At 42.2% G+C, this 17,598-nt stretch overlaps 2 protein-coding genes across 3 annotated transcripts; both read right to left on the reverse strand.

The window, feature by feature from the left end:
* Positions 1-269: 269 nt before the first annotated feature.
* On the reverse strand, positions 270-13,575 carry LOC101071828 (complement C3-like). Its single transcript, XM_029850774.1, has 44 exons — positions 13,435-13,575; positions 13,279-13,296; positions 13,164-13,199; positions 12,945-12,983; positions 12,407-12,596; positions 12,132-12,297; positions 11,966-12,036; positions 11,801-11,892; positions 11,589-11,671; positions 11,418-11,505; positions 11,169-11,271; positions 10,936-11,050; positions 10,652-10,767; positions 10,435-10,578; positions 10,117-10,332; positions 9,827-10,027; positions 9,556-9,711; positions 9,263-9,392; positions 8,721-8,789; positions 8,158-8,478; positions 7,779-8,007; positions 6,860-6,945; positions 6,644-6,783; positions 6,183-6,392; positions 6,001-6,061; positions 5,805-5,888; positions 5,467-5,670; positions 5,229-5,304; positions 4,995-5,154; positions 4,665-4,778; positions 4,409-4,565; positions 4,151-4,314; positions 3,724-3,879; positions 3,583-3,642; positions 3,346-3,436; positions 3,114-3,165; positions 2,438-2,525; positions 2,191-2,280; positions 1,961-2,066; positions 1,746-1,835; positions 1,586-1,669; positions 1,423-1,503; positions 1,086-1,233; positions 270-520 (listed from the first exon to the last, which is right to left on the reverse strand). The coding sequence occupies exons 1-44, from the start codon at positions 13,527-13,529 to the stop codon at positions 376-378; spliced, it is 5,325 nt and encodes a 1,774-aa protein (XP_029706634.1). The 5' UTR covers positions 13,530-13,575; the 3' UTR covers positions 270-375.
* Positions 13,576-13,668: 93 nt separating this feature from the next.
* On the reverse strand, positions 13,669-17,237 carry yju2b (YJU2 splicing factor homolog B). 2 transcript variants are annotated; one of them, XM_011612735.2, is made up of 10 exons: positions 16,891-17,237; positions 16,477-16,518; positions 16,330-16,383; positions 16,172-16,254; positions 15,869-15,924; positions 15,735-15,795; positions 15,431-15,573; positions 15,126-15,298; positions 14,632-14,770; positions 13,669-14,521 (listed from the first exon to the last, which is right to left on the reverse strand). In XM_011612735.2, the coding sequence occupies exons 2-10, from the start codon at positions 16,477-16,479 to the stop codon at positions 14,124-14,126; spliced, it is 1,110 nt and encodes a 369-aa protein (XP_011611037.2). In that variant the 5' UTR covers positions 16,480-16,518; positions 16,891-17,237; the 3' UTR covers positions 13,669-14,123. The 2 variants fall into 2 exon arrangements, with proteins under 2 accessions (XP_011611037.2, XP_011611036.2); XM_011612734.2 differs by having other exon boundaries at positions 16,885-17,237.
* Between the last annotated feature and the right edge of the window lie 361 nt (positions 17,238-17,598).

Here is a 17,598-nt window from a genome sequence, read left to right on the forward strand (position 1 = left end):
TCCATACACACCTTTTCCCTGCAGCTACTGTACTACTTGTCCGGGGCTCTAACCACAAAATGTTGAGCTACAATAGGTTTAGAAAGGGTAGACCCCACCCTCCAACCCCTAATGTTACCTTAAGCAGTATCATGCCACTAGAAAAAAATATCTTCAACCCACTACATTTACTTCACCTTCATGCTTGTGTATATATATATATATATATATATATATATATATATTATATACACATATAATATAATATATTTTGTCTTTCTTTCACCACACTTTCTTTCACCACACTTAATACATTTGAGGGAACAAAAGTCGTGCATTTTGATGAAATGGGGTGTGAGTTCCACACTATTAAAAGCTGCAGCTTTTTAAAGGCGTTTACTGTCTGCAGGCATTGATGGACAGTTCGTTTGCAGCGTCATCCAGACTCCTGCATTTGACCTGCAGGCTGGGGTTGCTGGAGCACTCTGCAGGTGATGGCCAGTGCTCTACCCAGGTGTCCTTACCTAACATGTAGAGGAATCTGAAAGGAGAGGAGGCAGAAGGTTTGATTTGCCAGTATCATGCAATCCTTTTGTTTTTCTAAGTTAATATTAAATGTGTGACAGATTAGGTTTGTCTTCAGAGTAAGAAGACTTTAAGTTCAAGTTCTATTGTCAGAACTTAGAACTTGAACTTAAACTTGTTCTCCAGAACAGAATTTAGAGAGCGTATTTCTAAAGATCACTAAGATGTGCACTAATTTTTAAAATAAAATGAGCCTCCAGTTATCGATGAACGTTCTCAGTCATCCTGTCCTTAGATCCCTCCCTGGGAAAGTGTCCACACCCAATCTCACATGATGACCGTGAGGATCGCCTTTTACTAATGCAAATGACCACCAACGACCACTAACAACTGCATTCATTAAACCAGCATAGGAAATAACTCTGGGATTCCCACCAGCTAATTTAGAACTGAAGAAACTTCTTGGATAACAGGTGAAACAACTGCAAAATACTAAAGGGAGTCCAGTTGAATTTTACAAGCCAAGAGGCCCCACTTTTATGGTCCACTAAAGAGTTATTTAAAATAATTGCTTTTCCTACTGATTGGTATTGCTGTCGATGCTCCACTGGTCCTCTTTGGGGCCAATGATGAGGTACTGGGAACCCAGTTTAAGTTCCAGTCCATCTCTGCAGCCTCCATGAGACAGGAAGAACCTTCTTTGACCCTGTTCAACTCCAGGCTCCACACCTGCAGGACAGGAAGAATTCCCATCCACCAGTTAGAATAGAATTTAGTGTCGAGTTCAAGCAACAGCAGTTTATATGATGATTATTCAGGTGGTCTAGTTGTCAAAACCATGATTCATTGGACTTTTATTTCTGTAATCACCTTTTCATTCAAATATGAGCAGATGAAGGATAGACTGTTCAGACTCACCCAGCTTGATAATTTGTATGATTTCCATCTCGTATTTGTCGTAATAACTCTGAACCATGCTCAACACCTTCACCTTGAAAACTAAAGAATAAGAAACTTTCTCACATGGACCAATGACTCAAACAGGCAAGTTTGAGAGAGACAGTGTGTGTCTGTGTTATACCGTGGTGTAAAGAACTGCAGGCAAATGTCTCTCTTTCTTTGTTGGGAAAGTTTTCAGTGTCAGGTTTGGAGATGCAGCAGTCGCCTGGACATTATGAGCAAATAGAACAAACCTATTAGCAAGCACATGAATGCTGAGCTGTAGCATGCATACGTGTTACCCTGTGTGCAGCGGCAGACGTTGTCCCTGCAGATCTTTGTGAGTTCCTCTGTGTTTCTGCTGGGAGAGTAGGTGCGACTGCAGCGGTGATCTGTGACAGCCAGCAGAGACATTTCTCAAAGATATATCGAACCAGTGACCTTCACCTCACATTCATCGTTGGAGTGACAACAGACCCAAACACTCGGAAGGACTGAGTGATGATTGTTCTCCTACCTGGGCTGTAATACTGGTAGGCGGTAACTGAGGATGGCTGGAGAAGACCCACCCTGAAGCTCTGCTGGAGCCTGAAGACCAGGATTTCTTGTTCTTTGTGAGAGACCTGTTAGAAGGACAAATGCTTTTTCTCTCTGGTGAATGAACCAAATGATCCAGATCATTCAGAAAAGTTTTTTTGTGAAGGGGGGTGGCAGCGGCGGGGGGAAGGGCAGTCTGCCTTTCTTTACCTTGAACAGGTGGATGATCAGTGAACCACGATCACTCAGGTTATCCACAATCTTGAAGTTGCTTATGTAATGATCCACTGAGTTGGACAGCTAGACCAAACAGATTACCACATTCTTGTTGATTTTAATAATACTAATATAGCTCATTTATTTCCTCTCCTGTGCATCTGTTTTTTTACATTATGAACAGGAAACAGTTACAAATCATTCTATTGTAATAACTCTGTTATAGTGACTGATGAGTTACCATCTCCAGGTCTGAGTTCTCTGGAGTGAAGCCAGTTGGAAGACTTATATCCAGAACCACCATCCTGACATCTTGTGGTCCTAAAGCTCTGTAGGACAGAAAACCATTGTTGAGTCACATTTTTTGTTGCACTCCTTCTGATAAAAATGTCACGGTCCTTTTTTTCCTGGCTGATCTGGTGCCATGTTTTCTCTCTCTCTCCCTTCCCTCCCTTTCCACCCTCATTCCTGCTTCCTGCAGCATCGGAAGCAGCTGCAGCCATTGACCAATCAGCTCTCTCTAAAAGGCCCCAGTTTCCCTCTAATCCAGGTAATTCTGCATGTTACATCTGTGCCAGCCTGTTTTTTTTTTCCTGTTTTTTTCCCCCTTCTGTGCATTTTTATCTGTGACAGACTTTATGCTCACCTCAGAACTTTATCTATTTTTCTGTGCCTCCTCAAGGGGCCAATCTCCAGCTTCTGCTGCTGGTTTTCCTCATCCCTGAAGTTTCCAGTACTTCTGTTTGCCCTTTTGCTTTTTATTGGATTTAACTTACTGATGAGTTTTTCATAAACTCATATTAACTGACTTCTACAGGTGGTAGTTTTTCCTAGCTCCTGCACAAGTGGCTGCTGCCTCTGGCCTGACAGCCCCCTCACACAAAATCTTTTGAAAACAGTACAGGATATGAACTCACCTGACTTTAATGGTGAGCTGGTAGGACTTTTCTACATCTGCTGGAGGCTTTTCTTTTCGAGAACATATTTTCAATAGAAAAATTGGGTATCACAAAGCATCCACAGAAACTTATGTTACAGGCATTGATGATTAAAATTTGCCCCAACTTAAATAACAAACATTTCAGGACTCTGTAGTCTGCAAATGTTCATTTGCTTTAATATTTAAATGTGGGGAAAATAAAATTTTACCACTGGATTCTTCAATAGTGACGGCGAGCTCAAAGTGTTTGCATGGTTTCTCCTCTTCAACCACGTGTAGCTGGTTGTAATGCGTCACAACCTGGAGACACCATAGAAGAGAATAAATTAAAAACAAACACTGTTATGAAGCTCATCAAATCACAGTAAAATTCTCAGGTGTTATTAGATACATTTGGAGGTATTTTACAAAAGTAACCAGGAAACCAGATGACGGCACGTTTGTACCTCGAGTATACCCTCTCCGTTCCCTCGAGCCTCCACTTCCAAATCAAGGTTAGCAGGCAGCTACAAACAAAAAGTGAATAGTAAAAAAAGAGAAAATGTGATGACAAACAGATTTATATGCTGCTGCAGAGCGTCACTCACCCTGGAGGAGCGAGCGGCGTAGGCTGAGCTGGGATCAAAGTGGTAGCGGATTTCTTTGCGTCCTTGTATCCTGACATCCACGTCCAGGCTGAGGTCCTCTGGAGGAGGTTTCATGATCAGGTACTCCGACAGTGCATGGAGAACCACCATTGTGGACTGGGAGATGGAGCAGAAGCACAGTAGTGAGCAGGTTGCTAGCTTAGGTCAAAGATGAAAACTAAAGTTGACACAAGCTTTAATATATTTTGTATGTTATATATTAAGAGAACTCTTGAAACTGTTAATCAAATACATCAGAACTGTGACAGACTCCCATCAGAATACACCAACATCAATCCAAACCTTTTACAAAGTCTTTTAATAGCTGTAAATCTCCGGCACCTAACTTGGGAAAACATTTCTATTTCAGAGGAAATGCAGCACTTACCTGAGTGGAGCCAAAGCCCCCTCCTCTCCTCCTCTGGCTGTTCAGAAATTTAAATGCCCGTTCAGCCTCTTCCATGCGTCCCAGCTTGACCAGGGCCAGCAGGGCATACCCCGTCGCCTCCAGTGTGAATAAAGTGTTCTGACTGTCAGGCCAGTGGTTACGCTCTGAATCACAATTGATTTATTTCTTTATTTCATTTATCTGCACCAACACCAAGTATACCCACTCTTTTCTACATATCGGCCACTAACTCTCTACCTGGAGCAGCAGACCTTATCAGGACTGATAAGGGGTTGTATTGCTGAGGCTTCTTCAGGAGAACGAGTGCATATGAGGCGATGGCCACCGTATACGGCCTCCTGCCACTTTGCTCTATGGCTTTCTTAAGATAGTCTGCTGTCCTGAGCATGACTGACTGAAAGAAAAGTCAAAGAATGATGAAAGTATTTTTAAGATAAAGGAGTGTATCATGATCAGTGAGTAAAAAAAGTGGGATAACAACATTCATATTTACATCTAGGTTGATGGTCGGATCACTGCAGCTGATGCCCGCCTGCTTGGCCTCTGCAAGCGCTATGAGAACAAAGGCAGTGAGGGTGATCTGAGGGTCGTCACCGCGGAGACCACCCTGGTGACAAGGAAAATGAAATGAGGAGTGAATCAAAAACGCTGCAGGGAGGGATTTTTTATATATAAAAATGCAGCTATGCACTGAAGCAAATCCTTTTGAAAATTGTCATCTTAAAAAATATTACCTTTGCAAAAATTACTAAGCAGCCCAGGGAAAGAGAGAGAGAGCAAAACATACAACAATGTAAAGATGTGCTTTAGGTGTGCTTCTCACAGTCATAGTTGTGCTGTATACTGGGTTGTCCTCGATGTACATCCCAGTCCTCTGCAGCTTGTTCTTCACCAGGTAGAGCAGAGGGTCACAGACTTGCTGCTCATTAACGCCGACAATGGCGTACGCCATAGAAAATACTTTCACCACATATGCTGTGATCCTGCCACATGGGAAATTATGTAATTAATGCAGTCTCTAATATGTTTACCACGTCACATGAGATCGTGCCATTACCATGTGCTTGCACCCTGTCTCCTGTAGGGGGGGTAAGAGCCATCACTCTTTCTGTATGCCAGCTGATTCTCATACCCTGAAAACGCAAAGTAAAATGAAGCACAGTGTTTAGATCTGAATCATACGTCCATACAGGGCTGATGTAAATAAAGATTCTGTCACTGAAAACTGGGACATAAAAGCTGCCATTCTGTGCTGATTTAATTAGTATGCTGAATTCTTAGGGCTTAAATCTCACCTCTCCTGATGTACCGGAGAGCCTCGGCTTTGCGTTGCACCCCAACACTCTCCCAACCCTCTGTCCTCTCCAGGTAGAGGGTGGCGATGAGAGGAAGAGTAATAGAGGCCAAGTTCTGCTCCACACAACCACCAGGCATCCGGATGAGCGAGGCCAGAGAGTCCTCTGTGATGGAGTTATCGATGCTGTCAGCCAGCACGTTTCCTGGAGGAAAGAAAGGATGAATCAGTTTGTATTTGTTTTTAACTGAAAGCTCAGACTGAAACATTTTCCAGTTTGTTTATTCCTGTCTGAGTCTTTTTTTTTAAAACTAATTCTGGCTACAGGGATTTTAGTACCTCGAACATTAATGAAGGTTTCTGGTTGAGAGTTTGGCACAACTGACTCCAGTTTGATTTTGTCCACATTAACCAGCTGCTTTCCTGCCATGGATACAAACAGAGAAGCAAACATTTAATGCACACTCAGAACCTCAGATAGAAAACGCTGATGGAGGATCATAAGTGTCCGCTTTTGCCTCTGGGTCCATCTTACCTCCCTCGGCTGCCGGGTTCAACACTGCGCTCCAGACTTCAGTTTTCTCAACTCCATCCAGCTGAATCCAAAAATGAGATGATGACGGGTTTTAATCATTTAAGAAAAAGCTTCTATTCAAATTTCCCGTTTCAGCACCTGACTTTGTTCTACAACAGATGGCAGAGCACAGGCCGACTCACCACCACCCGCAGAAGTTTCTGGATGCGGTCTCCGCCTGTCAGGTCTCTGCCAACCACCATCACCTCCACAGGAAGTTTCCCCACAGCCAGTGGCACGATTGTGTACGGCACCGCCACGGAGGAGCCAGCAGCTACCTTCACTTCCTGTGTGTGTCTGTCCTTGAAGGCGATGCTGCACATGTGTTCTGTCTTCATCAGCACCACCCTCACCTGAAACCAGCAACAACACAACTGCAGGAGCTCTAAAAGCATTTTTGATTCATTTTGACTGACAGGAAGAAGAGTGAATTTAGCATGACAGCTAAGGCAACAGTATCTGTAGGACTAGTTTTACAGTTGTATCCACATTATTTTCTATTAAATCCCTTAATAAAATACAAGTCATTGCATCCATCAGTCCTTTTGCAACGTCTATAAAAGATGTTTGTAAGAGTTGTGGAGTTTTGGGGCAACTTTCTCACGTGCATATCCTCATATCCATAGTTATGGATCACAGCTTTAATCTCCACTTGCTCATTTCTGGCCACGGAATACGGCAACCTCAGGTCCACAAAGAAACGCTTCCATGCCCGCACGTTGTACGGCTCAGCCACACAGAACCCTGCAGACGTTAGTGGCAAACGGATGAACTCCCGAACTTGACTTGTTAAATCAATATAGCATTTTTCTCCTCTGACCTGTATCAGGTGATGCACTGATGGCCAGAACCCCCCACTCTGTGATGCTGTCAGGTAAGGCACTGTCCACATTCTTAGTCGCCAGCCTGAGGATCAGATCAAGTTTAGCAGTATCAAAGGAAGATGATTAAGAACCAACGACAACTTTATATGTCTGAATTTCTCAAATAACGACATCACACACACACACACACACACACACACACACAAAGATCAATAATTTGATTGCATAATTTGGGGGAAACGTCAACATCGGTGACTCATAGAAAAGTTGCTTAAAACCAAGAAGTTGCTGTTTAGTCTGTTTCATAGCTGTAAAATAGGAACTTTTTGATGGGACATTGAAAAAAAACAAAAAAAACAGTGCACAAGCGATGTTTGGTGGCACATGAAGGAAACGAACACTTTGATCTTTGAAGTTAAGGTCTGAAAAGGCAGTTTCTCTTCTGTCTCATTCAGAATGTTACTAAAATAAGTGAATGAAAACATACAAGGAACACGAGGGGACACTGTTGTAAACTGTTAAAACGATTCTTCGCTGTGATTGAATGCAAGAATACTTTAACCTTTATTAACCTTGAATCCTTTAATCTTGCGTGTTTACACACGTACAGAAACCCAGTGTCTCGACGTCATTGTGTTGATGATGATGATGTGTTAAATGTCCTGTTGGGTGAGTCATGAAAGTAACGTTTGCTGTTCTCTTTACCCCTTTTAGACACATCTTTGACACACAAGAATTATGACTAATGGAGTTCTTTCCCCCCAGAATTGTAAATCTTTGTGATTTCCCTCCTGTCTTGCTCCAAGCAGGAGGGAAATAATCATATGTATCATCATCATCATCACCATATAATATTGATGTTTTTCATCTAAAAATTAAAAACTCCAGAGACAGCACCACCACACCCAAACTCACCCATCTCTGTCGGCCTGAACGGGCAGGTCAATTGACTTCCACAGCCATGACTCATAGAATTTGGACCGCAGATAAATATCACTCTCATCCTGGTACTCCCACCCATCCTCCTCATCGTCATCTTCTTCTAATTCTCCGACTGCCATTGTGTGAACTTCTTCTACCTTTTCCCTTCTGGCTCCAAAGTTGAAAGTTTCTATATTCCTTTCAACTGATACTAATACCGTATCTACCGGATCACAGAAAAGTATAAGGTTAGCAAATAACAGTCACTGAAATGTTCTGTGCATACACAGCAATGATTTCTTTTAAAAATGCACCTGAATTTAGAGTTAATATTAATACGTTGTTACCAGGAATATTAAAGAGCATTAATTACCCATTTGCCTTGAATATGGTATTAATCGGATTGGGGTATTCGCTTGACCCAACCCGTAGAATGGAAAAGTGGGCATGGGTGGGTGTGGGGTCATTGGGGCGCTCGTTGTCATGGGCTGCGTGGTCATTGGAGGAAGTGTGGTCGGAATCTCAGTGTTAAATTCTTGATTCCTGTAGGTGGCACAGCAGTAGCGGAAGGCCCGGATGCACTCCCAGCCCTCTGTGATGTAGAAGGAGCGCCTTGTGCAGGAGTATGGCATTGGAATATTTCTGAGGCCATCCTGGCAGCAACGGCGCTGCAGCTTCTCCTTATAATAATTCTCTGGAAACAGAAAATAGCACACTATTTCTGACCTGTCAATAAAAATGATGGTGGGTAACACTTAATGGGTCATTGGTATTGATACTTTTACCTTTAAATAAATCTTTTGGTTTTTAGGTACAACAAGTAGGTTTTCACACAAACACGCAAACCAGTCATAAAATAGAGCCCAGAATTGAGTCCTAAAAATACTTTGCTTTTTATCTATGGACATTTGTATTTTCTAATACTGAAATACTCACCCAGCTGAGCTTTACGCTGCAACTGTTCAGCAGAGCGTCTCCGTCTGGCACTAACCCGACATTGAAGAGCTGGGAAATTAGATGAATTGATATGGTGTCTTTTAAAAAGATGCAGCAGTAAAAGTATTTTGAATATTATTTTAAAATTTTAAGGTCCAGTGTGTCAGATTTAGTCCCAGAAGTTTGATCTTGTAGATATTCATATTTAGTTTCTATGAGGGACTGAGCTGGACAGTGATATGAGCCACTAATTATACCTTTCCTTCAGCTCACTGCAGCTAAAAACATGGTGATGCACTGATTCATGGGATCAATATCCAGCCAGTTCCAGCAGCCAGCATTGCTTCACTTTCAACAAACATACAATGTAAACATGCCCTTCAGCAGCTAACCAGAAAGAGCAATTTAAAGACCAAATGTTCTAACTGGATGACTCACAAAGTATATCATGCTATGATTTAACGGATTTCTGTGTATCTACACAACCTGTTTTAACAAACTCTGGTGATCTAATGTAAAATTATCAGAGGGTCCTTAGCTACCTTGTCTGGTTTGAGTTTGGAACCCAGCACTGGAGGCATAGAGCAGCCCAGCATCTGAGAAGACCATGCTGGCATCTCTGCCACCTCCTCGAGTGCAGCCGATGTCTCCATGTTCCACCACGTCCCAAATCTGTGGAGTCAAACTACAGCACTCAAGCAGAAGCTCAGTCACCCAGACAGCAGAAAGGAGATGAACTCACTTCATGCTTTAGTCTGTCATTCAAAGACAGTGATGGATCAAACATCTACTGATGTTCCTTTCTGTCTTTAATTAGCTGCTCCTAAACACACACCTTCCTCTGTGTCAGTCTGTCCTTGTTGAGAAGAAAGATGGCATTGTCCACGGCCACCAGCCCGACCTTTGCCCCTGGGTCTCCACGGACTTGAAAATTAAAGGTCTTCCCGGGAGTGTAGTCTCGAGGAATGCCATCCACCGGCCTGACCTTCAGCTGTGAAACAGAGTAAAAGAACGATGCAGCAGAACAGAGGAGGCAGAGAGGAATTGATCAATAGAAGGAAAAAGACATAAAATATGACTGAAAACTTCTCTATGGATGATCTCACCCCTCCAACACAGGAATCTTCCACATCCACCCAGATGGAGTCCGGCACCACCTCCTCTCTGCCCGACCAGGGAATACTGTAGAATGCCACAAAACGGAATGACGGCATCATATCTGGGGTGATGGTCAACTTGACGCTTGTGAGCAGCTGCCCCGTCACATCGATACGCTCAGTAGCGATGATCTGGCCTTTATTCAACACCTGTCCAGGGAAGAAATTTGAGTTTGGGTGGGTTGAAGCCTTCCATTATTCCCACTGTCTAGACATGTGCTGTGGAGTCCTTGTCTCACCAGGTAGGTGATGTGTTTAATGTTCTCTCTGACTGTCGGCTCTGAAGTACTGATGCTGAGCTTCAGGGACAGGAGGTCTCCAAGAGACACCTTGTTGGTCCCCGAGGAGATATAAAGATAGTTTTGTTGTTGTCCGTTAAAGGGGAAGAAAGGCTTGATGGTGACCTGTTGTTTGGCCTGCTGCTCTGGTCTCAGATCAGCCCGTACAGTCTCAACCTACAGTGTGTCAGACAAAACAACAACACAACTACTGTACAGCTCATTGGGCCATGAGGAGAAATGAAAATCCACCATGAAGAAGGACGCAGCTGTACTGACAGTGATTGTTTGTTGTGATTGAAGTTTGGGCATGTTGATGGTGGCCCGGACGGATCCGGCAAAGACGGTCAGGGGGGAGTCCAGGAGATTCACCTTGACCGGGACGTTGTGTGCCGGCGAGCCATCTTGGTTGCTCACTTGGATCTGCACAGAAGACACAAGACCTATGTTGTTTGATTGTACAAAAGAGAAAATCCAGAACGTTAGTGGTCCTCACGGTGAAGTCGAAGGGGTGGCCTGGTTTGAAGTACTTTATCATGTCCTTGAAGGACACCACATATGGAGACTGCACAATTTTAATGCCAGTCTTCTCTGCTTCCACCAAATCGCTGCCTGTGCAGAGGAGCAACCAGAAAAATATCACTCATCACTAGAAGTCATATTCCACTCAACACAGGCACGAGGAGGCCTGCTTAATGCTTCAAAAACCCAGAATGTTGCATTTTGATGGGTTTTACACCTTGATTCTGTTTGAAATTACGCTTGTAATATGTTTTCTACCTGATTTAGTGAGCACAGAGGCCTTTACATAAATGGAGTTGCCCACCAAACTTGTCACACTGGGGTAAAGTCTCTTGATATCACTCATGTGTAGACGGACAATTCCTCCATCGAGCTACAGCAGAGAATCATGTAACAAATATCACATTACATCTTTAAACCAGGTTTATATAACCTCATCAAACAGGCTTAAATTAAAATGCAGGAAAACAGGAACACTACCACTGACTTACATCAGTGACCTTCTTCACTGAGGGCAGCCTTATCATCTCTTGGTTGATCTTTATTCCAAACACCACATAGGCTGTCCCCTGGACCGGCTCTCCATACAGATACCTTAAATAGTCATACAATAGACATAGTTTAATGATTTTAATCCCCTAATGATTATAATTTCTGAGACTAAGACAGGTTTCACCTCCAAAATAGAGAACAAGCTCCTCAAACTGAAATATAATATACAAATTGTGTATGTAGTGGACCTGGCTGAGATCTCCACGGCCAGTTCAGATTCGTACAGGCTGAAGAATGGCTTCCTGGGCGTCAAGGTAACATTAAAGGCAGGGAGCACTGGAATTACAAACAAACATGAGCACCAGCAGCGTCTACTGCCACAAACATAAATCAGTGTGAGAACATTCAGAGGTGCTTACAGTACTTCTTCACCTCAAACTGGGTCGTGAACGTGTTCTGCTTCCAGTGGTCAAACTTTGAGACCACGGTCCACATTCCTTCACTGTCAAACACACACAGTCTTATCAAAACCTGATTATAAAGTGTCAATGTCAAAAATCTTAAGTTGGCACACTGCACAGACTTTGATCGCCCAGCTGAGGCCCTTCGACACTTTAAAGAAGATTCTCACTTCACAATTTCAGAGAGTGGGAAGGCGTCGACATATATGCCATTGGTAGCTCTAGTTCTGGAGACCTGCTTCACCACAATGCCATCAGGATTCTGAAACATGTGTACGGCACATTTCAGCAAACACAAACAGGTAATTATGTCTCTCCTTCAGCAGTTTATTTACCTTGATATCCACTGTGATGGAGCTGTCAAACGCCTTAAAGGACGGTGAAGAGACAAAGGCTCTGAACCGAACTGCAAAGACAGTTGCATATCTCAAACTTCATCAAACTCCTTAGAACCAAAGTTTTTGTGTTCTCATCTGTGCGCTGGACTCTCATCTTCCTCACCAGTGTCTCCAGGGTTGTAGATGGGTTTGTCCGTCTGGATGAAGATGTAGCCAGACTGGAAGGACACCATTATTGCCCTCTCCTCAGTGTAAAAGCCCCCATAGACCACTTTCAGGTACACAAACTTGTTCTTCTTCTCCTCACGATTTAAATTGTCTGAGGGCAGCTGGGTTCAAAGGAGGATGGAAAAATAAATTGTCCTTAATCTGGTCTGTGTTTACAGTGTTGGTGCAGTTTGAAGAACAAACAATGGGATCATCATCTGTGTGACTCACCTGTATACTCTTAAGAGTGTGGAAACCATTTTCCTGATTGAGGGTGACTGAGTCCTGAAGGAGCATGGAGGTCTTTCCAAAGTTCTGGATGGAGATGGAGACGGTGACGGGGGTGGTCACCCCATCTGCTTGCAAGTAGATGTTCTCCAGGCTGTCTGTCCTCAGCAGGTCAGGAGCCAGCAGGGTGAACCTGTGTAATTAAACCACCAAATGGGCCAATTCTTCTTCTCGATATTATATCAAAGGTTATCTAATCAGAGCAGAAACTGGTGGGTGTTTGAAAATAAATGTAAACCATTTCAGCTAACTGAGGGTCAAAGTACACAAAAGAACAATATTTACTTAATTCTCTAAATTAAAGTTGGTTTTGCTAACTTAAAAATGAAGTTAAATCATTCTGAAGAAGCCAATCTAGTAGAGACTTGGACTGTTGACTTTGGAAAATTTCACAAACAAAGCTGTCTGAAGAGTGTTTGCACAAGTTAAGTCATTAGGACAGAGAGGTTTTAATAAAAGGTTGTTATAACTGCAGATGTACCTTGGCACAGTGGCGATGCTGCGCCTGGGGTTTGGTATCCTGCAAATAAAAAATAATAATTGATGATGATAATAACTGGGGCTTTGACCGATGATTTACAATTAATCAGAAATACTGTTCTACTGAGTTGCAGCAATTCATCATAAAAAAACCTAGGCGTTTATCCTGGGTGAATTTAACACCTTTATTTTCTTGTTTCGTTGAGTCTTGTTTACTCACCGACGCAAATCCCAAAGAGAGTCTCTTTCTCGGAATCTAGATGGACAGTTGGTAAAATAATAAACTCAGTTACTTTTTAAAAATGCTATTCCCTGTTGCACACAAATGAACAAACCTGTCACGCCACCGAATCCTGTGAAGAAAACAAGGACAATCAGTCAATCAGTCAATCAATCAAACAATCAATCAATCAATCTCTGAATCATGCTTGAGTACAACTGGATTAACTGTTACTATCTCACATATAAGTTACTAAACAAGTAAACAGTACCGATGTCGGGAGGGTCGAACAGCTACATCAAGCTGTCCGTCACAGCTGCAAAGAAAGACGAGTATCCAAATACTGTGTAGCGTCCATGGAGCCATGCTGAAAGAGCCGGAACATCGGTGAACTGTGACCAGGATAGAGACAGTCGTCACTTATATAAGCCCCTCCGGAACGATCCTGGGCAGTCAACAGGTCAACAGGTCAACAGGAAGAGGAGTCATGTGAACAAAGATCAAGCACTTTCAGCCATAACTGTTTAATCACATGTCCTGCTGTTATGAAATCACATTGGACCAAACAAGTTGGAATTTTTTTTTTTTACAGCTTTTATTTGCAAAACACAAATATTTGCTAAATTGCTGCAGAACAATTAAACTAAAGACTGAACAAGCCCACAGATAAACATTTCAAATAAAAGTCGGTGTTGTTATGAATTCCATCAGGTAGAAAGACAAAGAGAATAATCTGGGAAAAAGTGTCATAAATGCAGCAACAGGCAAAGACTCCACAGAGCTGAGGCCCAATCCTAAAAACAGTCTTGGCACCAACCATCAAGGCTGGTTGTTCTTTTTTAAGTACACCTCCAATCCTCTGAAGTTGATTGCCTCATCACTGTCAGATCTAGTGTAACATCACCACACAATTTCATCAATTATCACAAAAACAGGCAGCAAAAATCAGTCTCCTAATTCTCATTGTCCCGGGTCAGAATCTGAGTCATTATAGTCTGGAACCAGGGACGTGAGGGGTTCAAAGCCTCTGCCTTGAGCCGCTGTTCCTTCCTCCACTGGCGATACTATTGCAGTTTCATCCCCGTGAGTGAGCTCAGAAGTCCCCTTCTTACGTGTGTCGAGTTCTGCATCTGACTGTCTCTGAGTGACGGTGGCACCGGATTCCAAGGATTCGATGCGTTTGCGGACAAGGGGACTATGTGAGGATCCCAGTGCTTTGGCCACAGCTGCTTCTTTACTCTGCTGGTTAATCCGGTGGAGCAGGCTGCCAGCAGGAGCTTTGATCGAGGTCGGAGTGGTGCTGAACCATGGCCGAGAGGAGATCTCTTTCCGCTTGCTGTGCTGCTTTTCCTCACAAGCTAATCATGGAAGGGAAGAGGAAAAAAATGTATGTGATTGATATTAATTGATATTAAAAAAATACAAGCCTCATTTGGTTATTTAGCGGGTGTCAGACATGTATACTTACAATCGGGTGTCTGATATGTGAGCAGTGCTGCCAGTTTCTTGTCCTCCTCCTTCTCAGGCAGCAGATTGATGGACAGGTTGGTCCTTGTCATCACTGCTCTGTCCTTCTTCTCCTGATCAGCCAGAACCTTCTTCTCTGTCTAAAATAATGACGTTCAGTCACAGTCAAATACAAACCCTCCGAATTTATAACACGAGTTAGAGACTGAAGCACTGCTTTAGGAATGAGTTTTAGCCAAAAAAAAAAAAAAGGGTTTAGAGTTCACATCACACAAAGCTTTTCAGGCTGAAATGCAACTATGGAATGAGGGAATTAAAATTTGAAGGGGTTTGGATATTACATATAAAAGGAAAAATTTCCAAAGCCACAAATAATGATGTAACTTCTGAGACACCAGACTTAGTACTTTGAATAGGATGTGTGTGTAGATTCTCAATCAGGATATTTCCCAGACAGGAAGACAGCAGCCAGCAAAGAAAGTAGGAATCCTCTACCCTGAACTTTCTGCGGAGGCTGCTGTTGAGTTGGTAGTCGTCCTTCCAGCGGGACTGGTAATCAATAATGTCTGTCAGAGAAGGCAGAGCCTTCTTTAGTTTTTCCTTGTCTTTCCCCTCATGGTCAAGCTTGAACATAGCATCTGTTTCCAGTTTCTCCTTCTCTGTCCGCTCTGGGATGCAGACATGGAGAGAGTTGATGAGGAACATAAAAAAATAGAAAACAAGATTTAGAGAGCACATCAGAGACATGTTAAAAGTTGGATGTGTGCTGTGTTGTCCAAAAAGACATAGGAAGACATTACCTGTGGTGAGGATCTGCTCATTTTCAGCCATGTCCCAGCGCTCCTCCTTCCTTCTGGCCCCACTTACGATCAAATAATCACAGGTTGCTGGATCTGTTTGCATCTCAATGTAGTTGACACAAAGGTGACACTTCATCCTAAACCTGGCATTTAAAAAAAGAAGGATATAAGGATATAAGAAATTTCCACTTTGAATGAGGAATATCCTCATTCAAAGTGGAAATTTATGATTTTTGCAAGTGTACTGAGGAGTTTTTACAGAATTTTTGACAATGAGCAACTGACCCAGTTTATCTGTGTTTACCTGTAGATGGGTGTGCTGTAGTAATTGCCCACTTTCTTTTTCTCTGCATTGTAGCGGACCCCTGTGCAAGCACAATGTCAACGTCAGGAAATGCAAAATACAAGGAGAAAATGCCAAGAGCGGCTCAAATTTACCCATGCCAATGTGATTTTTGCAGCCATCACACCAGATGTTATAGGGCATCTCAAACCTTAACAAAAAAACAGATTTGTATGCTTGGTACGAGTTTTGGCAAAAACCTTGCAATTCTAACTTTATTTCCAGTTTTAACATTACGGTTTCTCATTATAGTAGAAATGTTCCTATGTCACTTACCTCAAACTGATTTAAGATCTATGTATTTATCTTTGTTATGTGCATCTGACTTCAATATGTCAAATCAATACATTAGTGAGGGCGCACATATACAATATAAATGTTTATTTGGGAGCACTGACCTGATAATGAGGATCCCCTGGGAAAGTTTCCTGGCCCTCTCCCGCAAAGCGTGAGTTTTATGGTAGCCATTAAGAGATCCATGCTTGCAGACAAGGACGGATAAGTCAAATTGATGCACAAGTTATGAATAACTGATACTGTTCTGACAGTCACACACCTTTGCAGGATCAAAATCTGGAGGGTAATACTTGTTTGTTCCTTTGCGTTCACCCTATTAGGAAAACAACACAAACCACATAGTGGTTAACACTATGGCAAAATTCCAATAGAGAAATAAATCTACCTGCAGTTAGTCGTATCTTACCATGACGACAACTGGATCCCCACAGCAATAAAGTCAATTTTTCTGAAAAAAAATAAATTAAATAATACTGCAAGATCATATAAACATTGAAAAACAATTGTCAACGAAAAGAATAAGGTGTGAAAAAAAAATCGCTTGGCTAAAATGATAAATTAAGCGTAGTTGTATAGTGTGTCAACAATGTAAGAAACCTCCGTTTAGCAGCCAATAAGCGTTTACTTAATTCCCGAGAGATTAATCATATATTTGCTTGGAAATTCTGTCGTTATAAATATAAATGTATGTGTTTTTAATGACACCCGATCCAGCAATGCAGCAAGCTAGCTTTAGCAACAGCTAGCCAGCTTAGCTGCTCTGTGGACAAAAAAAGTGAGGCTAAATAGTCCATCAGACGAAATTGTTTCTTACCTGTACCTTTAATGTAAGCTGTCAACAATACTGGTTGTGATGTCGCTCGTTCGTTACCGGTCTCCTTGCATATCACGCTTATTAAACTGCAGTTAGCTAAATCCTAACGACAACCTACCAACAGCAAGGCCTTATGGGTAACAGACGTCATAGCCAGCCCAGTTTGCGATATTGTTTTAAAGACCAACGCTTCGTTGGTCCTTTAAACTTGTTTACAAAAAGTGCACCAATCTGTTCTTCTTGCATTTAATGCAGAATCACGCAAAAATAATCTCGCCTTTGTTTGATTTAAGCTTTCTTTCCTTTCCACTCTGTGCAACATCTTCCTCCTGGCTGATGTATTTTAGTGTATTTCATCTCTTTATTGTGGAGTCATTCGCCGCTGTGTGCTCGATAAGAATTGAAACATCCCACGGTAATTTTGTTATTTTACACAATGACAAACTATGTACAACTTTTTGATAGGGCAATTTAACCCTCTCTTTAGGTCAAAGAACATTCCTTATACAATTTACCAAGGAGTCGTTTAACTAATTCATTGCAAAAATTTTGACTCAATGTAATGTAAATGTATTACTGAGTAATGTTGACTAGACCTGAAAATTTTGTTTACAAAAATCTTTTTTTTTTTTTTTATGTCGCATGTTAATAACGTCCCTTCCCTTGTGCATTTCTTGCAGAGGCACACATAACCAGTGTGGAAGTATGGGAGAG

The sequence above is a fragment of the Takifugu rubripes genome, chromosome 17, assembly GCF_901000725.2.
Source record: "Takifugu rubripes chromosome 17, fTakRub1.2, whole genome shotgun sequence".
In the NCBI taxonomy this organism is placed as follows: domain Eukaryota; kingdom Metazoa; phylum Chordata; class Actinopteri; order Tetraodontiformes; family Tetraodontidae; genus Takifugu; species Takifugu rubripes.